Source organism: Lissotriton vulgaris, unplaced genomic scaffold (assembly GCF_964263255.1).
Source record: "Lissotriton vulgaris unplaced genomic scaffold, aLisVul1.2 SCAFFOLD_798, whole genome shotgun sequence".
Taxonomy (NCBI): Eukaryota; Metazoa; Chordata; class Amphibia; order Caudata; family Salamandridae; genus Lissotriton; species Lissotriton vulgaris.
The window spans coordinates 862,316-887,893 of NW_028243133.1; the positions used below are offsets into that span (position 1 = coordinate 862,316).

General features: G+C 48.0%; 1 protein-coding gene across 3 annotated transcripts in view; it reads left to right on the top strand.

Moving 5' to 3' along the window:
- ATF2 (activating transcription factor 2) overlaps window positions 1–24,216 on the top strand; it is a 403,773-nt gene extending 379,557 nt beyond the window's left edge. For all 3 annotated transcript variants that reach the window (XM_086948508.1, XM_086948506.1, XM_086948507.1), the window contains exon 12: window positions 22,577–24,216. In XM_086948508.1, the coding sequence (XP_086804634.1) occupies window positions 22,577–22,690 (114 nt within the window). In that variant the 3' untranslated portion in view covers window positions 22,691–24,216. The remainder of the gene's footprint in view (window positions 1–22,576) is intronic.
- The last annotated feature ends 1,362 nt before the right edge of the window (window positions 24,217–25,578 follow it).

Here is a 25,578-nt window from a genome sequence, read left to right on the forward strand (position 1 = left end):
AAAGTCACGTAGATAAACAAACAGGGTCCACAGTTCCTTAAAGACCAGCTACAACCATATCAACCCACACGTCAATTGCGCTCTACCAACAGTAACCAACTTATGGTACCGAGAACCAAAACTGTGATGTGGGGAGACCGACGGTTTGTAGTGGTGGCTTCCAAACTGTGGAATACCCTACCCCAAGACATTAGGACCTGCCCCACGCTATTCCAATTTCGCAAGAAATTAAAAACATGGCTGTTTAACAAATAAACTTTTATTTACCTCAGGCATAGAACTATCATTAAAGCAGTGCAGCTTCACTCAGTCGGTAAGTTATTTAGCGCCAAGACACCTCAGGGTATAAGTTGCGCTTTACAAGTACCAATAAATAAATAAATAAATAAATTTTCGGCCATGCATCACCGTGATGTCTTGGCTCCCTGCTCTTGATCTTTGCCGGATACAAGCCCCGTGGAGTTGACCCTCGCCAACCCACCATTCCCTGGTGCTGGGGCAACTCGGACCCAGATGGAAGCCTATTCTAGGGCTTTGCAGGCCATTTTTGGGTCACCACGTCTCTCCCTGGCGTGCCTTTGGGCCCACAGAGTGACTAGGGACTAAGGTCGGGGATTCGCCGGCGGGTTCGCCCTCGGTGCTGATCGGGTGCCCTGACTCCGGTTCCGGAGTCGCTACGATGTCCGGACACAGTCCGGAGGGGCATCCACTCTAGACGTCAAGCCCTCCTGTTGTGTCTCTGCACAGCCCTGTGAGGCTCCCTGCGTCGACGACAGAGATGGTTGCTGCACAGAGCTCAACTCCGAGTCTACGCCATTTCTCCCCTTGTTTTTCCACATCGGTGGAGGTCGAGTCAACGCCGGCCGGATGCCGGGTGGACGAGTCGTCTTCTGTGGCCGTTGACATCTGAAAGAGACACATTAGTGATAGATTCCTTACCTTAGAATATCCCCAAGCGTCAGACTGGATCCGGAAAGTTTTGCTAGCAGTACCTTTGTGCATCAGTAGATGCCATTGTGCGGCTTCGAGTCCGTCGCTGGCGTCGTAAGCGCCGAGATGACGTCACGGAGACTACATAGGTGCCACCCATGCGCGCTGACGTCTGTTCCTTCTTTTTCCGCGCCAGTAAGCGCAGATCCGGTTAGAACACGTACCTTAGTCAGTCAGTCAGTCAATATAGCTTTATTCAATTTTGATTCAAAAATCATAAAAGCGTACAGTTTAAAACAATTGTAAATAAAAACGTACATACAATAATACATAATATCTACAAGTTTTGCCCAGCCTGTGGGAGTAAATATCTTGATTATAACGTACTTTACACAGGTTAAAATTAGATCAAACAGTAATTAATAGGGGTTCCAATACTTAGGGCTATAGAACAGTGATTCCTGTTGGGTATGAGTGGGAAAACTTCGGCCGCTCGATACATGGAGTCCTCTGCCCATTAACATGTTGCACCCTGCCTTTAGACTAGATGGGGGGGATCCACGACATTCTAGGGTAAAAATCGTGCAAATCCCAGACGGAGATTGGGCTGTTTCCCACTTGGGGTGCACAGGTACGCAGGTACGGGACAATGTGTCTCTGCCTAAATCTACCGAGAACTAAGTCACCAACGATATCTTTTTGGAGGGAACCCAGCCAGCCCACCCTTCTAATACTCATTATTGTACCCACAAGGTTAGGTGGCAGGGGTCTGTTTTTAGTCAGCCAAAATTTAACCTTGTTCAGCAGGTCGTGTTGTCTCTCGGTTTTCCCAGGAGGAAGTACTGGTACTCCCGCGAGGACACACACAAAAGGAGCTGCCTCCGGGGGGAAGTTGGATGGGAGTAACTTTGTTATACTGTGCTCTAGGAGCAGTAAGTTGCGACAGAACAGGTGTAGAGGAGGTTTTGCGAGCTATTGGGGCTGGTGCGTTGGAGACTATTGGTTGGGTTGAAACCCTTTTGTCTTGCGTGATTGGCTTTGGGTCTTTAGGAGTAGAAGATGAATGGGAACATTTGGATGTTACAGAACTTTTATTGGCTAGCAAGTTATACGTGATGGTTTCTTCCATTCCCGTCAGCCTGTCCCCTAGTGTGTTTATTTTATCTATCAGTGGTGATATGATAGAGCTGACCAGTTGTTCAATAAGGGATAATAGATCCAGCTGTATAGGAGATGCTAGAACAACTAATTTCTCGGCTGTCTCAGGAGTCATGGAAGGATTGCGGACTAGAACTGTGGGGCTTAAGCACAATTTTTGGAGTTTTGGTTGGTTCCCCATGTTATTAACCCCATTACGTTTCCTTTTAGCGGATGAGAACTGGGGAAAAGCGAGCCTTTGGGTGTTTTCAATGTTGACTTTATTAGATGATGGGAGGGGTTGCAAGGAACTGTCGGTATCGGGTGATACACAGAAGCTTTCGACAGGAAGCAGTGATTCCACTAAGACATGTGTGGTTTTACACAGGGTGTTTAGCTCATCTAACCACGAGGACGCTTGGTCTGCGTCTACTGTTTGTGAGGGCAATTGCCTGGTCCATCTATTATGTGTGGGCTGGGGAGATATGCCTTTATCGACTTCTCTCGCAGTGGGCATTGTTGTGTTATCCCCCTTGGGAGTCATAGTGTGGTTTAGGTGTAACAAAGTAGTTATCAACGAGTCATAAAAATCGGAACAGAAAATGTCCTTGGAGAAAGGCAATGTCAAAGGGTAATAAGCCAAAAAGAAGCAAGTGTTCTTTACCTCCTCTTAACATGGAGTCAAGGGGGATAGCCCCGTCCCGTCCTCCTCGGGTCTCTGAGGGCCACAGAGGGCCCGCCCTTTGCCCGGGCTTAGCCCGGCGCGACCCGCGGGCCTCCCGCGGGCCGGAAATGAAGTGTTGAATATATCCTCCCCGGTATCCAGCCTCCTGGGACAGGTAGTCCTGCTGCTTCCCCCGCTCTCCCCAAACAAGAACTGGTGGCAGAGTCGATGCGTTTTCCGCGAAGCGGGAGGCGCAAGAAGTATTTGAAGTTCCCCGGTGTCCAGGGGGTGGGGCTGCCGGTCTGCTGCTCGCAGCCTCCTGGGACAGGTAGTCCTGCTGCTTCCCCCGCTCTCCCCAAACAAGAACTGGTGGCAGGGTCGATGCGTCTCCTGCGAAGCTGGGAGGCGCGCAAAGTATTTGAAGTTCCCCGGTGTCCAGGGGGTGGGGGTGGGGCTGCCGGTCCGCTGCTCGCAGCCTCCTGGGACAGGTAGTCCTGCTGCTTCCTCCGCTCTCCCCAAACAAGAACTGGTGGCAGGGTCGATGCGTCTCCCGCGAAGCGGGAGGCGCGAGAAGTATTTGAAGTTCCCCGGTGTCCAGGGGGTGGGGCTGCCGGTCCGCTGTTCGCAGCCTCCTGGGACAGGTAGTCCTGCTGCTTCCTCCGCTCTCCCCAAACAAGAACTGGTGGCAGGGTCGATGCGTCTCCCGCGAAGCGGGAGGCGCGAGAAGTATTTGAAGTTCCCCGGTGTCCAGGGGGTGGGGCTGCCGGTCCGCTGCTCGCAGCCTCCTGGGACAGGTAGTCCTGCTGCTTCCCCCGCTCTCCCCAAACAAGAACTGGTGGCAGGGTCGATGCGTCTCCCCACGTACCTTAGTCACTTTTTGACTATCTTTTTGGGGACTTTTTGTCTCTTGTTGGTCTTCTCTGGTGCACGCAGGGATGCCTGGTTTTTAGTCCTGTAGGGGCTGCTGGCACAATATGTCGGTGGCGGACCCCCACGACGTCTGTCTCTACTGCCTGGAGCATGACCATGACTCCCGGTCCTGTCTGGACTGTCGGCCATGGCCCCAAAGGCCTTGAGGGAGCAGTGCTGGAAGTTGCTTGAAGTTCGGCATTCAACCCAGCGCCGTTCGCGGTCCAGTGGCCGTTCTAGAGAACACTTGCGGGGCCACCATCACCGCTCCTCGGGCTCCAATTCTTCACCCTCTGATTCGGGTAAGAGACAAAACAAAAAGAAGTCGAAGGAGCGTTGTCGCTCTCCGATGTCCCCCCTGTCGGTCCCCGGATGCGGATGAGGGGGACGGGGTTCCGCCCCCGCAGCTCCTTAGGAGCCTGGGAGTCTCGCGGCCTACCCGCCTTATCCGGGTCAGTCGGCGACTCTCGCACAGGTGCATGAGTTTCTTGCTGCCGTGGACCGCCTGTTTAGGCCTCGGACTCCCGCCGGTGCACCTTTGGGCCCCGCGGTCCTGTGTCAGGATCCTGCCGGACCGTCGACTCCACCAGCGGCCCCGTTGCCGCCAGCGGCTCCGGCCCCGGCGCCGCAGGATCCTGCGCAGTTGGCTCAGACCACGGCGCCACAATGTCCCACGCTGCCGTCTCCGGCCCCAGCGCCACCTTCGGCTCCGCCTGCTGTGCCGCAGTGGATGCCGTTGGTTCGGCCTCTGCCCTGGTTCCCGGACCGTTTTGTCCCCGCCTCGGATCCGAATTGGGACATGGCGCCGGTTCGGCCCCGGCCGGCGCCGTTCCCAGTGCCGTTTTCGACGCCGTTTGTTCCTTCCCCTGTCCCTGCCCCGCCACTGCGGTCTGCGCTGCACACGGCGGAGGTGGATGCCGACTGGGAGGGGTCCGAGGACCCTCTTGCTCGTCAGTGTAACTCTGAGCAGGATTGGGCGGACGACTTGGAGAAGGCTGGCGGCCTCGACGTCTCCTCTGATCCGGGGATTGCCTCTCCCCCGCCCACTATGGAGGAAGGTGCCTTGTACACGGTGGTGCTTCGTCAGGCAGCTGAGGTCCTTTACCTTGATCTCCCTACAGTGGCCCTAAAGACTAATCTCCTCACTGAGGTGCTCCAGTCGGCATCCACTTCATCGGAGCCATTGCTGCCCTTTAATGATGCCCTCACTGATGTCTTGTTGGGCACTTGGTCGCGGCTGGCCACTGGGGCCCCTGTGGATAAAACATCGGCAGGCGTCATCGCCCGGCGCCGGGTGACCCTGCCTTTCTGACCACTCATCCGACGGCACCCCACTCCAGTGGGCGGCAGGATTCGACTTCACCTTCCCCACTGGCGCTCTGTCACCTCCGACATGTGGGTGCTCGTTAGGAGGGGTTACTCCCTCCCTTTCGAGTCTACCCCCTAGCCATGCCACCTTAGTTCCACCGCATGTCGGGGGATCACTTTGCGCTTCTCCAACAGGAAGTTGTGGCCCTCTTGGCCAAGGGGGCATTGAGCGCGTTCCTGGGCAAGAAGTAGGACGTGGTTGTTATTCCCACTACTTTCTGGTCCCCAAGAAGGACAAAGTGGGCTTGCACCCCATCTTGGACTTCAGGAACGTCAAGTTCAAGATGTTGACTCTGGCTCAGGTCTTGGCTGCCCTCGACCCTGGAGACTGAATGGTAGCGTTGGACTTGCAGGACTCATATTTCACATGCCTGTACTGCCGGCCCACTGGCGTTGCCTGCGGTTCAAGGTAGGCCGGGAGCATTTTCAGTTCGCCGTGCTCCCCTTCGGCCTTACCAGCACCCCTCGGATGTTCTTGAAAGTGGTGGTCGCAGCTCACCTGGGCAGGTCAGAGGTGTCAGTCTTCCCCTACCTCGACGACTGGTTGTTGAAGGCAGGCTCCCTCAGGCAGTCGTCACCCACCTTCAGACTACAGCCGACTTGCATTTGCTGGGGTTCTCCATCAACGTGCTGATGTCGCACCTGAGTCCCTCTCAGAAGCTCCCCTTCATCGGAGCGGTTCTGGAATCGAAGCAGTTTTGGGTTTATCCTCCCGAACAGCAAGTCCGGGATATTCAGGCTATGATTCTGATCTTTCAGCCTCTATCCTGGGTTTCAGTCAGGATGACCCTCCAGCTCCTGGGCCTGATGGCCTCCTGCATCCTGCTGGTGCAACATGTCAGATGGTATATGCAGGCTTCACAGTGGGACCTGAAGTTCCAGTGGGCACAGCATCAGGGCAACCTTTCAGATCACGTCCAGATCTCGGAGGGCACTGCGCAACAATTGCAGTGGTGGCTCACGAATCGCGATTGGGTCAATGGAAGATCCATCTCCCTTCCCCAACCGGAGCACACAGTGGTGACGGATGCTTCCCTCCTGGGATGGGGAGGCCACTTGTGAGAGGCGGAGATCAGAGGCCTCTGGTCTCCAGCGAAGTCCAGGCTCCATATCAACCTTTTGTAGCTTCGGGCGATCCTTCTCTCACTGAAAGCATTCCTTCCCTCTGTCCGGGGAAGTGTAGTGCAGGGGTTCACGGACAACACCACCGCCATGTGGTATTGCAACAAACAGAGCGGGGTGGGGTCCTGGACTCGATGTCAGGAGGCTCTACGCCTCTGGACATGGCTGGAACATCAAGGCATTACCTTGGTGGTTCAACACCTGACAGGTTCTCTGAACGCCAGGGCGGACAAACTCAGCTGCCGGTGCATGATGGATCATGAATGGCGTCTGCATTCGGACGTGGCGCAAGGTCTCTTTCAGCAGTGGGGAGAGCCTTGGTTAGATCTATTCGCCACAGAAGAGAACACGCAATGTCATCAATTTTGCGCGTTGGAATTTCCAAGGCGGCACTCGCTTGGCAACGCTTTTCGTCACAAGTGGAGCTGTGGTCTATTGTACGCCTTTCCGCCTATATCACTTCTGCCCAGAGTGCTGAAGGAGATTCGGCGTGACCGGGCCCAAGTCATTCTTGTGGCTCCAGATTGGGCACGAAGATACTGATATCCCAAGCTACTCAGCATGGCGATCGATCCCCCGATCCGTCTATCTCTTCGGGAGGATCTTCTGTCGCAGCAGCAGAACACAGTCCTACTCCCAAACCTATCCAGCCTCCACCTCCATGCGTGGAGATTGAGTGGCAACAGTTGACCGCTTTCGACCTTCCTCCCGAAGTCTGTGATGTAATTCTGGCAGCCAGGCGTCCCTCCACTAAAACGGTATACGCCTGCCAGTGTAATACGTTTGTGGCATGGTGCGCAGAAAAGTCTGTGGATCCCCTTTCTGCCCCTCTTTCCGAAGTCCTTCTGTTTCTCCTTTGCTTGGCCCAGCAGGCCTCTGCTCTGGGCACTCTTAAAGGTTATCTTTCGGCTATCTCCGCCTTTCTACGTCTTCCAGATCAGCCTTCTCTGTTTAAGTCCCCGGTTGTTAACCGTTTTCTGAAAGGCATTACGCACATGTTTCCTCCCGTGCCGTTTCTCATGCCTCAATGGGACTTAAACCTTGTCTTGGCATATCTGATGTGCGCTCCTTTCGAGTCCCTTCATAACTGTCCTTTGCGTCTTCTTTCTCTCAAGACGGCTTCCCTGGTAGCGATCACCCCTGCTAGAAGAGTGAGTGAGCTCCATGCTCTTTCTGCCAAACCTCCTTTCCGTTCATCCGTACAAGGTGGTTTTAAGGACCCGTCCTTCTTTCTTGCCAAAGGTTATCACGCCCTTCCACATCAGGCAGACCCTCACTTTGCCCACCTTCTTTCCGCCTCCGCATCCTTCCAAGGAGGAAGAAAGGCTCCACCGTTTGGACCCAAAACGTGCGCTCTTGTTCTATCTGAGCAAAAGACACACAATTGATGGACGAATGCAGAACAAAACAAAACATTCACCCCCAGTCAAGAGATCTGGGTTAAATCAATCATTCTTTTGCTCACCATGCTACCCCAGTTTCGACCTGGCCATATGCAAATCAGTCTTGACCCTGTGCCCCATGGGAACAGTCCAGTCTATTTGAAGCGAACACGACAGTTCCGGGTAAATGACCAGCTCTTTGGCTACGTGGGCACCAAAAAATGTTGGGCTGTGCACAAACGGACCATCTCTTGGTGGGTCGTTCTTTGCATCAAAGCCTGTTACTCCTTGGCTAAGAAGGAGCCTCCTGTGGGGCTACGTGCACATTCTACCAGGGCGACAGCAGCCACTACTGCCTTGGGACGCAGCGTTCCCTTGCAGGACAGTTGTCAGGCAGCTACGTGGGCCTCGCTGCACTGGTTTACTAAACATTACTGCCTTGACAGTCCAGTCTGGAGAGACGGCTTCTTTGGCCGTTCTGTTCTCCGTGACTTTCTGCAGACCCACCACCGGGGTTGGTATTGCTGGGATATCTATTCTAAGGTAAGGAATCTATCACTAACATGTCTCTTTCAGATGCACAAGTTACTACTTGTGTAACGATATATCTGTAAGAGACATTAGTTAGTGATAGATTCCTTACCGCCCCACCCATCCTCCCCGTTCTCTGACCTGATTTCTAGGTTTAAGGACATCCCTTTTTAGGGCCCTAGTTTCTTGGCACCAGTGGTCAGTCTCTTGCATGGCTCTGCGTTCCTGGCGCGGAAAGTCGTGTACAGAACTGACGTCAGCGCGCATTGGTGGTGCCTAAGTAGTCTCTATGACGTCATCTCAGCGCTTACGATGCCAGCCACAGACGTGGAGCCGCACAACGGCAACTACTGAGAAAACTTTGCGGATCCAGTCTGACATCTGGGGATATTCTAAGGTAAGGAATTCGGTATTCGGAATCTATCACTAACTAATGTCTCTTACAGATATAGTGTTACACAAGTAGTAACTTGTGCGTCAAACCAACACCGTCTTGACGTCGATCCATGCCGGTGCCGTCCCCAGCTGCTCCTCTGTTAGTAGAGGACGAGGTCCCAGAGGGTTCACCACCCCTACGGCTGTTTCGCTGCTCCTCAGAGCAGGCGCCCATGGCGCACTGGCCGGCTCTTCCTTCTGCACTGTCGTTTGGTGGACGGATTAGCCTGCAACCGTCCCTTAAAGATGACTTGCTGTCGCCACCTAGGATGGCCACGGAGGCCAGTGCGGCTGTTGCTAGGGCGGTTCGCAGGGCTGTGGATATCTTGGAGATGCATCCGCCCTCAATTTCTCTGCCTTCTCATCCTTTGTTGGATCTTCTCCACCAGGGTGCCGTGGAGGTGGAGCCCTTGCTTCCCTTTGGCGGGTCATTACATGACATCCTCCTAGGTACTTGGGTGCGACCCTCATCGGCGATCTTGTGGGTCATGCTATTGCGCATGGTCACCTGCCGGCTCCAGATGACCCTGCCTGTTTGTCCCTCTATCCTAGGGCTGAAGGACTGGTGGCCCAGGCAGCAATTTCTTCTTCTCCTTCTCCTCCTCCGTTTCTTCAGTACTTCCATAGTTTATAATCCTCATTGCGGACTTTCACTTTCCTTGCAGTATTGTCACTGCTTTTCTGGTATCGGTCTATAGGTTCACAGTGTTATTTCCTGGACGGTTTGTGCGGCTGATCAGCTTTTTTCCCTTAGTTTGGTACAGCTAGGCCAGCTGTTTTCTGCATTTCCTTTTTGAGCCCTCTGTCGACGAGCTTGTCTCTAGAGGTGTCCCTTGCTTTATATAGGGATTTGAAATACCCTATGTGGGGTATTTGTTGGCAGTTGTATAGCTGCTCTTCCTTGCACAGGAAGTTTCGAAGGCTCCAGCGGAGTCTTCTACGTACATTTTCGGTCACTCTGGGGACTTGTCCTATGGATAATACTGTTGACTTCTCACTTTGTTGCGAATCACCGTGGCCTAGTGGTTGAGGTCTTAGACTCTCGGTCCAAAGGTTCATGATTCAGATACTGGTGTTTCACTGGTTGTGAGTCCTCAGTCAAATATGCAGGCACTGTTGCTTCCTAGAACGGATCCTCTGGTGGGTCCCACAGGTTTGGCGTGGCTCTCTCCTGGAGCTTCTGCGCTGTAGCCTACAGTTGTTCCGTGGCACTCTCCTGCCTCTCTGGATGCAGCCTTCGCCAGATAATTGTTGGGTTTTTGCCATTACTGGCTTACCCCAGTGTGCTCAAGTTCCCCTTTCTTGAACGTAAGCACGTGTCCCTTGGGGGCATATTGCTCTGTTCTGCTCTGGAACAGTTTCTGTCTATGTTCTATGCGGACACGACATGCGAGTATACACTGGGTGTGTGCGCTGTCACAGGGCACTGTGGTATCCCTTGCGCCACTGTCTTGGCTGCGTCCTCTTCTTGGGGCATTGTCTGCTCTTCTTCACTGGTGTTGGGAAGGTTTTTTCTCACGGCTCAGACCCTGTTGGGGCTTTTGCCTCTGGGCAGTAGAGTCTACGCCAGACACGTCACTGCTACGTGCTGTCTTGTGTCTTATTTCCTTCTGCCAATTCCAGGCGGGGACTCCAGTCCTTTTATTCATTGCCTCGCAGAGCTCAGGTACTTCTGCTCCTGGCTCCTGTTCCTGTTTTCCGTGGATGGCTATGTACACATTCTTTCGGGCACTCTTTGTCTTTCTGACTCATTCCATATTTATGGGATGGCCGTACCCCCGCTTGTCACGTGGGGGACCATGTTTTCGTTCCCCGGTGGGGAGAATGGTGTCCTCTTTTCCGTATCTTGACATTGTTATGTCCTATGATGCTTCCATCCTATTCTACGCAATACTTTACATTGGTGCCGTTGGTACCTATTGTGCGTCTCCCTTTTGTCTAGGGCTGCTCTTTGAGTTCCCTTTCATGGAGATATATATATATATATATATATCAATTCGAAACCGGAGAGCCCATTGTGGAAGAGCCACACAGCAGGTTTTGAAGCATTATTATCTTTAATGGGGGCTTGCCGTATACAGGAAATAAGACTTGCTGCATATGAAATAATATCCCTTCTATCCGACGCGTTTCATGCTTCTGGCAGCATTTCTTCAGGGACTCGGGATTCTGAATGCTGCTGCTGGCAGTCTGATTTTTAAGCACATGATTTCAATCAAAGGTTCGCCTCTATGGGCGTCACCACACCCGTGGCATCATGGTCCTTGTAGTGCTGTTTCTTTCCCCAGTGGGCCAGGTGCCAGTTGCAGTCCATATTTTCATTTTGTGATACCCCAGTGGGTTGCTCTTCCACAATGGGCTCTCCTGTTTCGAATTGATATATATATATAGATATATATATATATATATATATATATATATATATATATATATATATATATATATATATATATATCTCTGATTGTAAAGTGCTGTGCGATTGTGCAAATTCGTGCAAAAATTAAATATGAAATAATTACTCTTATGAAGGGTCTGTTTGTAGAACTCAAAGATCCCTACATATAAAGTGTCAATGTGTTTTTTTTTAAACGGTTCACTAGCTAAGGACGGCCAGATGGAAACGTCCTTAGTAGCATGAAAAAAGAGGAAATATATATATGCATTCTGTCATGAGGGGGACACACAATAAAAACGCCAACATGCTGAGTTTTCCCTGCTGCGGTTACTGGAGTTCTCTCTCTCTCTCTCTCTCTCTCTCTCTCTCTCTCTCTCTCTCTCTCTCTCTCTCTCTCTCTCTCTCTCTGGTGGGTTTTTACTTTCAGATCCTTCTCCAAAGGGGTATGTCTTTGGTATCTATTCTAAGTTAAGGAATCTGCAGCTAGATGTCTCTATCAGATGAACGAGTTACTTACCTTCGGTAACAATGTATCTGGTAGAGACACATTCTAGCCGCAGATTCCTTAACGCCCACCCAGCCTCCCTTTTCTGCAAAGATCTTTTCCAGGTTGGGTTCTACCTCCTTTCCTCCTTACAGGTGGCATTGGTTTTCCTGTGGGTGATCTGCTTCACCTCCATCCAGAGCTGGTTGTCTCATTCTGCTTATGTGTTGCCTTTCACACCCTTTTAGTCCTTGGGTGGTGCAGTTATGTATCCTTCCACGTTTCTCCACTCTGGTTCTTCCAGTGTGGGGATTTTTAATGTTCTTCTACTCTCCCTTCCACCCTCATTTATTCCTTTCCCATTTCTTTGGGGTCTCCTTCACTACGCTGTGGTCAATGGGTTTGGGGGTCCCTTTGGCTGTCGTTTCTGGGCTGTATGGTTGCACATTCTCTGATTTTGTACAAACGTGGTCAGTTTCCATTGATCATGGTATTCCTGTCTTGTTGCCCTTTACAGCTCCATCCTGTGGTTGCAGGCTGCTTATTATTGTCAAGACATTCATTTCCAACACTGTTTTGCCACAAAGAAGGGCATTGCTTTTCGCTTCTACTACATTGTTTCTGAGGCGGGTACTCTGTTTTCTCCCTTCGGTCTCTTACAGTTCTAAATACTCTTCCCAGGACATCCATGGTGATGTTCCTCATCATTCTATGCATTATTGTCATTCTTGTTTCAGAGAATTTTGATCTCCTTTTTAGCACACAGTTCCCACACTCTTGCAGTTTTTGTAGTGCCTTCTCGTTGTGGCGCGGAAAAGTTTCACACTAGAAAACTGACATTAGCGCGCCGGGAGGGACTTGTATGGCTCCATTGACGTCATATCTGTGGACGACGTCAGGATGGAGCCGGCCCCCCGGCGAGCAGAGGTACTGCTGGGGAAAAGTTTTCCGGATCCAGTCTGACGCTTGGGGATATTCTAAGTTAAGGAATCTGCGGCTAGACTGTGTCTCTACCAGATACATCATTACCGAAGGTAAGTAACTCGTGAGTAACTCGTTCTTTAACCTCAGCAAAGATTTGGTATAGCCTCTGGACTAGGAGCGTTAAGTCTGGATAGAAACTGGCGGCTGCATTGTCATACTTGACCAGCGGGGCTCTATGAGCAGTTTGTAGAATGACATCATGATGCCTGAAATTGAAAATTCAGGCTATAATCGTACAGGGTTGTCCACCCGGCTTGGGTCGTGTAGCCAGAATCCTATGAGCTCGTTCAACAGAAAAGTAATATGTGAGGCTTCTGGGCTGCAGTCTTCAGAATGAGGTCTGCAATAAAAATGTCCACTGCCAGCCCCTCTGCTTTTCAGGGACTCCAACTATGTAAAGAATGTTTCTCCTTGAGCGTCCTTCTTACTCTTCCACTTTTGCCCCCAAGACTTCCATAATAGCATGCAGCTCCTTAACCTGCTTCTTAAGAGTTGCAGTTTCAGCCTTAAGGGTTGTGAGCAAATCGTTCTGCCTCCTTCATTCTTGCACTCATATTGTGGAGGTCCACAACCACCATGACCTCTTTGGAGACCGTATTTATTTTTGTCTCTAGGGAGACCCGAACCCCCTGGATCACCGCCATAATATCTTTAAGTGTGAGTGCATCACCCTTTTGTGGGGGCTTGTCAATAGGGCTCAGTGTTTCCTCCATTCCGATTTTACTTGCCACATCACGGAGGAGCGCATATTTATCCAGTTTAATTTAGTGTGCCCCTCAGGCACCTCTACCCACGATCATTGCCATTGAGAACCAGTGACGCCATTGTCATTAGGTGCTACAGTGGTAGTCAATGCCACTAGCCAGCGGTAACTCCCTAACAAGATACCTCCCTGGAGCCTTTCAGCTTTCCCCGCTGTCTGACCCCAGTTGCCTGTGACCTGCTCCAGAGCTGGGCACAATCTGTGTCGTATTGAGAGCACACGGCTCACAAACACAGATTTTTTCAATGATTCAGTGGCTTGACTGAGCAATGTGGGTTAGTCACACCAAGAAGGATTGCGGCCTGAGTGGGACCTCACTGCCTTAGCCCACAGTGTCTTTGTTGCCGCATCGCTTGCTTAACTGTGTTTGTCAATGGTTATATAAAGTGCAGGGGTGAGGGGTGCAAACGCTTTATTGTTCAGGGCAAACTTATAGGGGCAAATGTCGCCCCCTAGGGTCAGTTATGACTAGAAACAGTTATGTTCGAGGCATGTGGGCTGCTGAATTCATATCTGTGCATATATCGCCGCCTAGTGTTGGGTCCGGATGATTGCACCTTGTTGTCCTGGAAGAGTCTTCGAAGTATCACGAGATAGGTGACTCCTCCCCTGGACTACAGTGCGCATGGGCATCTTCTCCATCCTCAGATTGTTTTTTTCCGCCATTGGGTTCGGATGTTATTCCTATACTCCAACTTCGGAATCGAAAATAAAATTTTCTAAAGGCCAAAAGGCCTTCGACTTTGACTGTATTGTTTTCGCTTGGTACTTATTGACTCGATCGAACTTTCCATCTCGAACCGGTCGTCGACGCGGGCCGTTGGGCCTTTTCGACGCCACATGGGCCTTCTGTCGATGGAAAGGAGCCCGTTCAAAAGGTGCCCAGAATGCCACTCCAAGTTCCCGCATACTGACAAACACTCAGTATGCAACAAGTGCCATAAGGAAGAAACCTGCCCAGCCTGTGCCCAATTCCGTTCGAAGAAAACCATCCGGATTCGACGGGGCGCTAGCCAAGAAATGCAGCGACAGGCACCGGAACCAGACAACATCTTCAATGATGACCAAGACCTTCCAGAAGCGCCAGATTCGGACCTAGAGATCGTCACCGTCAAGGACCACTCGGACTCCGATGACGAGATCCCACCGGGGCAAATTGTGAGTACACTGCCCCGACACCCATTGCCCCGTTACCAAAGGCTCTGGTCGAGGCATCGCCTAAAGGCCTTAGCCAAGATCCAAAGAAACATTCAGCAGCCCCGCCGTCCGGCTCGGCTCTGAAACCAAAGACTAAACCTTCAGAGACCCCAGGGCCAAGTAACGTTATCCCTAAGAAGGTTCCAGAACCCAAAAAGGTTGTCGACCCGAAGGGCGTCGAACCGAAGAAGGCCGTAGAGCCGTAAGGCGTCGAGCCGAAGAGGGCCGTCGAGCCGAAGGGCGCCGAATCAAAGAAGGCCGTCGAGCCAAAAGGCACCGAACCAAAGAAGGCCGTCGAACCAAAGAAGACGACCGAGCCGAAGGCCGCTGAACCGAGGAAGGCCGTCGACCCAAAGAAGGCCGCTGTGCCGAAGGTCGCCGAACCGAAGAAGGTCGCCGACGTAAAGGGCGCCGTACCAAAGCCTGTGGTCCAGCCGGAGAAGCTATCGAACCAAAGACAAGTGCTCCAAAAAGACCGGTCGATCTGAAAAAAACCATCGACTTGGCAAAGGACAGTCAACCGAAAAAACCTGTCGAGCACAGGAAGCGTATTGAACCTAAAGACCCGGTGGATCCGCAATCAATCGTCGACCCGAGAAAAAGCAATAAGGCACCGAAAGTCGTCGAACCAATAAAGGTTATCGACCCGGAGGCAATAGTCGATCCAAAACAGACTAAGTCAAAGAAGTCAAAGACACAGCCACAGACAGTGGAAGAAGAACTCTTCCATCCAGATCCATCAGACGACCAGGCAAAAATATATATAAATCCTGAGACTTGTTAAGTCACAATCCTACACAGGAACAAGAGACCATTGGACACAGGATCTCATTCCCCCATTCCTCTAAAGAAAAAGGACTTTGGGACTTCTCCCTCTAGACCCTTCATTCCTTTCTATCCCACTATGTCTACTACGCCTTTTGCTCCTTACTCTCCTTCTCACTCTGGGGACAATGAGGGCGACACATGGGAAGATCCTCAGCATAATTATGACTACCCAGAGGATCCTAACCCTCAAGATGAACCATGGGGAGAGCCAACTGATCCATATGACACTTATCCCATCCCTGACATCTCCTCATACCCAACAAAGCCGTCACCTACTGACGACACCATTGTCTTCAACCAGCTAATAGATAGGGCAGCGCAGTACCACAACGTAGACATGCACAATTACCCTATAGAAGAAGACTTTTTATTTGACACATTCCCTACTTCAGAGAAAAATGTCAGAACACTTCCTATGCTAAAGGGGGTATTAAAACCAGCGCCTGATATATTTAAAGATACAGCCAGGGCACGCGTAATCAATCCCAGGATTGAAAAGAAATATAGAGCAGCCCCTACAGACCCTACTTATATCATAGGTCAGTTACCATTAGACTCACTGGTAGTGGCTAATGCACGCAAAAGGGCCAACTCACAGACAACAGGAGAGGCTCCTCCTCCTGATAAAGAGTCCAAAATACTAGAGGCCTCGGGTAAAAGGGTAGCATCACAGGCCTCCAATTCATGGAGAATTGCAAATACACAAGCTCTACTAGCTCGTTATGACAGAGCACACTATGACCAGCTTGAAAGCTTACTGCAACACCTGCCTGAGCCTTTCAAAGCACAAGCTAGTGACCTCATACAGGAGGGAAAATGTATTACAAACACCTCCATCAAATGTGCGCTTGACGCAGCTGACACTGCAGCCAGGTCCATTAACACTAGCGTTTTACTACGACGACACGCATGTCTGCGTATTTCGGGCTTTAAGAACGAGGTGCAGTCCACCATTCTTAACCAACCAGTCAATCAAGACTTCCTTTTCGGCCCTGCAGTCGACACCATTTTAGACAAAATGAAGAAGGATACAGAAACTGCAAAATCAATGGGTGCATTGCAGTTTCCACAACACAGAGGTTCCTTTCGACGCTCCTCATACAGAGCAGCTACACGGGGCAATACTTCACAGACCTCATCTACATACAAAGGCAACACCCAAGGTTCCTTTAACAAGAACTCCAACAGAGGAGGTTATAGGGGCAACAATAACAAGGGAAGAGGACGTGGAGGCAATAACACCAGAACCTCCACTGCCACAAAACAGTGACTTCATCACGCTACCTCCAGACCATCTAACACCGGTCGGAGGCAGACTCCAAAAATTCATACCTGTCTGGAACGCAATTACCACGGACAGGTGGGTGAGACAAATTATCCTGTATGGGTATTGCCTAGAACTCACTTCTACTCCACCAAACATACCACCCAGACACCGTCCTATGTCCAAAGAGCACATCACCCTGCTACAACAAGAGGTGAAATGCATGCTGGAAAAGGGGGCCATAGAGCCAGTCCCTTTCCAACACCAAGGGACAGGAGTATACTCCCTATACTTCCTTATTCCCAAGAAGGACGGCTCCCTCAGACCAATATTGGACCTCAGACCCCTAAATCAATACATACTGTTGTAGCACTTCCATATGATCACACTACAGCAAGTGCTCCCGTTGCTACAGCAAGGAGACTTCCTAGCAACATTGGACCTCAAGGACATGTATTTTCACATACCCATCCATCCAGCTCACAGAAAATATCTCAGGTTCACAATAGAAGGTCAACACTACCAATTCAAGGTTCTCCCCTTCGGGGTAACTACGGCTCCAAGAGTGTTTACAAAATGCTTAGCGACAGTAGCTGCACATCTCAGGAGGCAACACATCCATGTGTTCCCGTACCTAGACGATTGGCTAATACAAGCAAATCGTACGAACAGTGTGCAAGAGACACGTCTCAAACACTTCAGCTGCTACACAGCCTAGGTTTTTTGATAAACTACCCAAAATCGCATCTACAACCATCCCACACACAACAATAACTGGGAGCTACTATAGATACCTCAGTGGTAAAGGCATACCCAAACTCAGCGAGGATAGCCAGCATGCAGATGCTCATTCGCAAATTTCTGCCACAACACTCTCTGCCAGCTCGAGTCTTAATTCAGCTCATATGCTTGATGGCCACCTGCATATTCATTGTCCCCCATGCCAGACTTCAAATGCGTCCATTGCAAGAATGCCTAGCACGGCAGTGGAACCAAGCTCAAGGACAACTAAATGACGTAGTGTTGGTAGACAGTCGCGCTCACAACTCTCTGCAGTGGTGGAACCCACAAAACCTTTCCAAGGGGCACCTGTTCCAAGAGCAAGTTCCACAACTAGTACTAACAGCGGACACATCACTGACAGGCTGGGGAGCCCAACTCCTTCACTACACAGTACAAGGGCTCTGGACAATCAAACAAAAGAAACTGCATATCAACCAACTAGAGTTGCTAGCAATATTCCTAACCCTGAAAGCTTTCCAAAAATACTTGTACAGCAAGACTGTGTTGATCCGGACGGACAACATGACAGCAATGTACTATATCCAGAAACAGGGAGGAACACACTCTCCACAGCTGTCCCACTTGGCACAGAGCACATGGAAGTGGGCAATCCCAAAAGATATCTTTCTCCTGGCAGAACACCTCCCAGGGAAAGACAATCAAATAGCAGACCTGCTCAGCAGGCACAGCCAGCAACTACATGAATGGGAAATTCACCCCCAAGTTCTCCAACAATTCTTGAGGCAGTGGGGGCACCCAGAGATAGACCTGTTTGCCACAAACGAAAATTCAAAATGGCAGTACTTTGCCGCCAGGTTCCCACATCCGCTGTCACAAGGCAATGCGATATGGATGAACTGGTCAGGCAGATTTGCGTACGCTTTTCCCCCAGCACCACTGATTCCGCTGGTGGCACGCAAACTGCAGCAAGTCACTCACACTGATCCTAGTTGCTCCCACATGGGCGAGACAGCCATGGTACCCAACGTTCCTGGAGCTTTCAGTAGTTCCTCATCAAAGGATGCGCCTCGCACCGCATCTTCTAACTCAGAACCATGGAGAAATCAGACACCCAGATCCCAATCAGATGAACCTTGCGATCTGGCTCCTGAAGTCTTAGAATTTCGATACCTTAACTTGCCTCCAGACTGCATGAACATCATTAAGGAGGCAAGACGACCAACTACGAGAGCGTGCTATGCAGCTAAATGGAAGAGATTTGTTATATACTGCAAAAATAACCAAATCAACCCATTAGATGCTTCCATACAGAACATTATATGTTACCTGCTGCATCTTCAAAGATGCAACCTAGCATACTCTTCGATAAGACTACACCTCGCTGCTATAGCAGCATACCTTCAAAACAGGCAACACCTTTCACTGTTTAGAGTACCAGCAATCAAGGCTTTTATGGAGGGTCTTAAAAGGGTAATTCCTCCAAGACACCCGCCTTCCCCAGTCTGGAATCTAAATATAGTACTTACCAGACTTATGGGACCTCCTTTCGAACCTCTACACTCATGGGAACTGCAATCTCTAACGTGGAAGGTGGCATTCTTGATTGCCATTACCTCGCTCAGGCGAGTTAGCGAGTTACAAGCACTAACAATTCAAGAACCCTTCATGCAAGTACATGCTAAAAGGGTAGTTCTTAGAACAAACCCTAGGTTTATGCCAAAGGTCATATCCAATTTCCATATTAATCAATCAATAGAACTGCCAGTGTTCTTCCAAAATCCACAGTCAATAGCTGAAAGAGCCCTACACACACTGGATGTTAAGAGAGCTCTGCTTTATTATGTGGACAGAACAAAATCATTTAGGAAAACAAAGCAGTTATTGCTTTTTCACCACAACATAAAGGAAATCCAATATCAAAGTTGGGAATAGCCAGATGGATAGTTAAATGCATTCAAATATGTTATCAAAAAGCTAAACGCACTTTAACTGTCCCCCCCCAAGAGCACACTCTACGCGAAAAATGGGGGCATCCATGGCTTTCCTAGGAAATTTTCCTCTTGAAGACATATGTAGAGCAGCCACATGGACTACCATACACACTTTCACAAAACACTACTGTGTAGACGTGCAAGCAAAGCAGCAAGCTGCTGTAGGCCAAGCTGTCCTCAAAACTCTCTTTCAAACTGCTGCAGCTGGCACAGGTAACCACCGCTACAGGAGATACTTCTATACAGTCTATGCACAGATATGAATTCAGCAGCCCACATGCCTCGAACGGAATATGTTACTTACCAGTATGCATCTGTTCTTGGTATGTAGGGCTGCTGCCATTCATATCGCCAGCCCTCCTCCCCGGTGCCTTTCGCAGCTGCAGCATTATCTTTTGCATGGCCATCTCTTACCTTACTATCTCCATCTCTGCCACAATGGCGAAAAACAATCTGAGGATGGAGAAGATGCCCATGCGCACTGTAGTCCAGGGGAGGAGTCACCTATCTCGTGATACTTCGAAGACTCTTCCAGGACAACAAGGTGCAATCATCCGGACCCAACACTAGGCGGTCTATGCATAGATATGAATGTCATACCAAGGAAGAATTGCCAATACTGATCCTAGATTTCAAGAAAATAAATCAACAGATATAAAGACCACAGTTCAATGTATCTGTGTGCTACTAAATAGCAATTTATTTGAAAAAAGAATTTTTTGTTTGAACACACTTTTACATCAATACTGATGTTCAAAAGACAGCACAATATATAAGGAGGGACAATCAAAGGAAGGACACTAGAATGGAATAGAAAAACTCATTCAAATCATCATTCATAATTTTCACACATCTCACAGTCATGCCCATTACATTCAAAACACAATCATACAGTGCACTCAATGGCCACTGGTGAAGGATTTGTGTAAACCAGTGGGATGAGTGCTAGGTCCACTGTATTACTAATAGCTTTTCTTATTATTTACAAATATACACTTTGGTGCACAAAGTTATAAAGTTCACAATGTCAATTAATACAGTTTAAACAAAAGTCTAAGTGCACAAGTCTCAGACATGAACAGCTAGTGTCCTTCCTTTGATTGTCCCTCCTTATATATTGTGATGTCTTTTGAACATCAGTATTGATTTAAAAGTGTGTTCAAACAAAAAATTCTTTTTTCAAATAAATTGCTATTTAGTAGCACACAGATACATTGAACTGTGGTCTTTATATCTGTTGATTTATTTTCTTGAAATCTAGGATCAGTATTGGCAATTCTTCCTTGGTATTGCGTTTTTGGCTCAGCCTTACTGATTAGAGCCGGCCCTATTTGTTATTAATAGATATGAATGTCAGCAGCCCTGCATGCCAAGAACAGATGCATACTGGTAAGTAGCATATTCCTTCGTCAAGTGCCCCAAAGTCTCAAAATGCCAGCAGTCCTATACATGAGTCTCGGTTCGCTTGCCTCCAGGGCACTGTGAGTTCTTCCACGCTGCCAGAGTATGCTACTGTTCCTGACCCTTACGTACTCTTATTCCGTTTACTTTTGGGGACAGCAGCCCATCTTGTCTCCTTTCACCTACAAATTTACCTCTCCTTGAGCCTTTGAACAGTCATCTATTGCATCTTTGAGTTGTGAAATAACTAATTTTCATGTATTAGGAAAACCTAACCATAAACTGAGAGATAGGTCAAGTCTTTCTGATCAAAATAATGTTGTAAAAACTAAACCACAAATGCAAGATCTACTTGCTTTAATGCTCTAGCAAGGTTTTCGTTAGGTATCAGCAAATGTGAATTAGCTGCTGTATTTTTTAGGGTGATCGCAAAGAGTTAGAGATCATGAACTGCACAGTGGGAATCCTGTATTTTGCTGAGAGAATTGCTAGTCAGATCCTGTAATGATCACATAAGTCCATTATTTCATGTGAGAGAGAATTTGTGATCTTTATATTTTATGATCAGTAAATTACAGTGATCTCTATCACTGTAGTGATAACGAATAGTACATTTTGAATTCAACATAAGTGTTCACTGATAGGGATGCCCAAATAATTATTTCTTATTGATTCCCTTAAGGGGTCTAGTACCTCTGATAAACAGCCTTCATTGATGGCTGTTACCCTGGCTTACAAGGACAGCCTCTACTTATTTTGTTTTCTATAGTAAACACTGTTTGTCACCTTTTTTATGCTAGTGACCTAGGAGGTATCAGTTTATAGTAATTAGTTGATTTGTGTCCTCTTTTTAATGTCTACTGCTGGAGTTCAGAACAGGAGCCCAGTAACCTATCTACATCTTACAGAACAGTCCAATTAGCCGGATTTACCAACTATTATGCTTTAAACTTCTTATAGGGTTTAAAATAGGTTGTTACCAGTAAAGAGTACATTTTAGTTAATTATATTTTCAGACTGTAGATTTGAGATTTGCACTGTAGGGTGAGTTGTAATGAGTAACCTCATCAAACATATAAATGGTGAAATTGTATTGCATGTTACCTTGTTTGGTCTGATTTTTCTCAGTGAATCAGGAGCGCCTCTTCGGATTCAGATTTCTTTATTTTCTTTGAAAGGGGTGCTGTATTTCTTATAACTTTATGAATTGTTCAGGGGATCTTTGAGTCTCTTCCAAGTAATTGGAGTTTAAAATGCACCATTCAAATCTTTGCTAACAAATATAATAAATCACCTGAAAAGTTTGTGAATAAGGTGAACAGATGTAGTATTTGAAAAATGTAAAAACTCACGGCTAGATTCATGAAGCATTTTTGCGGGCGGAAACGGTGCGAATCGCAGAATTCGTCCGTTTGCGCCCACAAAAATGGCATTTGGAATTCATCAATGGGTCATGAACTTGCAATTTGAAAAACCGCAAAAAATTGCGATTTTTCAAATTGCGATCGCGGAATTTAGGAATCTCAATTTGAGATTCCTTAAATGCTATTCATGAACCATTAATAAATTGCGAATTCGCTATTTTTTGCCGCTCTTTACCGCGAAGTCGTGACTTCGTGGTAAATAGCGAAAACTGAGAAAAAAGCACTTTTGTGCATTTTTCTCAGTTGTATGTTACACACACATGTCCTTTGGACATGTGTGTGCGCAACATAAGTCGAATTTTCCATTTCAGGGGTGCTACAGGGTGTCCTTTGGACACCCCTGGCACCCTTGAAATCGCATCCTTATTTGCGATTAGCAAATTGCTAATCTCAAATAAGGAATAACTCCCCATTCATTCCTATGGGCCTTTATCGAATGGATATGTAGGAATCGCAATTTATTCATGAATCCCGTTTTGCAAGTCCTTAATAGCGATTCCTTAATAATCGCTATTAAGGACTCGCAAAACGGGACTTTGATGAATCTAGGGGTATGTGCCTTGTTCTTACCTCTCTATACTGTGTGTATTGTGATGCTTAAAAAGCTCTTTCCTTCCCTCTAGAATGAAGTCACACTGCTGAGAAATGAAGTTGCACAGCTAAAACAGCTTCTTTTGGCTCATAAGGATTGCCCAGTAACAGCCATGCAGAAGAAAAGTGGTTATCATAGTGAGTAATCTTCAGTTTCCAAAGAGCTTTAATCTCTTAAAGACACCTTGACTAATTTTTCAAGAAAAAATGCAATCCATGTCTCATTTCCTTGGAGAATTTCATAATTTCAGTACACATAATGCAGAACCAGAGGTAATTTTCGCTTGCACAGAATTGATTTCTGAAGGATTTTTATGTGTATGCACTGAAAAGGTTGCAGACATCTTTTTAGCGCTTATCTCACAAGTGTCTGCTGACAAGAATTGATTCCCCTAGTGATCTTCTAAAAAAAACACCATAAGGAGGACTCCTTCCTCGCATTAAGAGTCCTGCTCCTTGACCTTTTGGAGACTCAGAGGTGCCTTTTCTTGATGATGGTTGCTTCCTCATTGTGGGAGCCGATTTCAGTTCTGAAAAAGATGAAGCCATAGTTTAAAAAGATCCTGCCAACCCTTCTATGGACAAGGCCTTTTGACAGGTTATGTTGGATATTTTTGGACCCTGCTCGCATAAGTCATATGCTAAGCATGTGTTAGTTATATACATTACAATTATAATTTTCCCTTCAAAATACTTCCTCACCACATCACATAGTTTGAGTCTCTGATGTGGTCATTAAATGAGGAACTACATGGTTACTTCCAATGAAAGGGTAATTTCACATTTACCTGTGTTTTTCTTCATCTCTTGTGTCAGTTTAGATACATTACTATTATAGTTTTCCTTTCAAAATACTTCCTCACCACATCACATAGTTTGAGTCTCTGATGTGGTCATTAAATGAGGAACTACGTGGTTACTTCCGCTAAAAGGGCAATTTCACATTTACCTGTGTTTTTCTTCATTTCTTCCCCTCTACACCAATATTTCAAGTGAAGACTTCATTTCTCTCATACCACATTCAGAAATGGGAGAGTTCAGTGCCATTGACCACACATTTAGCACCATATGCAGCTGTGTCTTCCAAACATTACTTTAGAATTGTAAAGGCATGTGGAAGAGGCCTAGCAATTGCAGGTGGATTCCCACAAATTCTAATGGATAATTCTTTCTGCAGCTGTTCTTATTATGAATATCTTCCAGGCTCCAGACTGGATCCTGTCCCCCCACCCCTCCCAAACAATAGCTATCCAGCGCCACCATATGGTGCCTTATGCCACTATTCATGGCTTTGTCCACTCCGGATGTGATGATCTCAAACTAGAGTTAATGTCAACTACTGTGCGGACATCAGTTTCTGTTTATCTGCACCCCATCGACCCAGTTCCACGTCTCTTCTGTAGTCTTATTGCTGCAATCCATCAGCAGATTTGATAGGGATTAGGGCAAATGTCATATTTGAAGGTTTCAGAGTTTAATCTCTGTCCACACAACATATTCATATGGTAACTGTGATAAGACCACAACCCCTTATCCTATGAATAGTGTTTGTCCAGGGTGCTAGAGGCCAAATTATTAAATTTTTGGCACACACTGGTAATGATAATCCAAAGCAGTTCCTCTTCCCTCAAGTTCCTTCTCAAAGGGTAACTCCCCAAGGAATCCTCCCCCCAAAAAAATGATAGAAAAGAGAAATCTTGTTCCTTAATGAAACAGCCTTACTCCCAAGAACCTTCAGAGCTTCTGCAGTGCCTTTCTCCGATGCAGTCTCTTCCACATCATCAGAGCCAATTCCACTTTTAAAAAAGAAGCTGGAGCTTCGGACCACTTTCACTAACCCTTCTTAGGCTCCGGAAACCCTTGAACAGACCATCTCACCTTATTAATATACTCAGAGGAAAGGACTGGATCAAAAAAAGTATCTTCAAGAGCTACTTTCCTTTTTCTCTCTTAATCCCCGGACTACTATCGTTCTGCAAGGAAGTGTTTTTAAGCGCACCTCTCGATTCTGGCCGCAGCGTTTTTTGTCTTGTTGCACAAATTTGCCATAAATGGAGGTGCCATCAGAGAATAGGGAGACATGATTTAAACCATTTACTTCTTTATCCTCTCAACAGAACAAGCTCAAAATACTGTCTCTGCGCCAGATGCTCCTGGACCTCCAAGTGCGTCTTGACCACCAGGAAACACATTTTCATCTGCAGACCCTATCTGCTCATATGTGTTAACTGTGATTCAAAGTTGGTCTTAGCACTACCAATTTGTAATACTGCAGTTTAGTCTAACGCTGCTCAGCAAAGTAGTAGCCATGGGGGCGGCTCCCCTCAGGAAGCCAGCTATTTTTCGGTACTTTAAAGACTTTCTGGGGAAGTTGCCTGCACTGTTCATGAACCACCTTCTTTTCACCATGACCGTTTTGCATGACCTGGGTTTCTGCATCAGTGTCCAGAAATCCCACCTCATCCCCATGCAAATGCTGACCTTCAAAGGTGCCATCTTGGACACGATCTGCATTAGGGCTTTTCCTCATCATCGGAGAATTGTAAGTATTCAAGATACAATTCTAATGTTTTTGAAACCGGCTATTATTCTGGAGCTCTGCAAATCCTCCACCTTCTAAGCTTGATGGACTCTTGAAACCTGTTGGTGCCATCTTCCAGATGGCATATGCGGCTCTTCAGTGGTGCCTGAGGCAACAGTGCATCTAGGATCTGTGCAGTGTCACAGTGTGGGTGCAGATATTCTTCTCTGTACCTCCGCACCACCATTGTTTGAAGTGCCCCTCTAACAGTGGGTCGCTACTTCAGATGTTCACAGCTTCAGGTCACTGTTGTCACAGACACCTCTTCGTTGGGGCATATGACATTTGGTCTTCATCAGAGCAACAGGAATACATCAGTGTGCCGGTGTTGCAGGCAGAAGTTCCTGCCCGTCAAAGTTATCAGCCAGCTCAAGTCGGTTCATGGAGCCTGTTTTTTGGAGGCACACTCAGGCCCCGATTATGAATCTAATGGTCCATGGACCGCCAGACTCA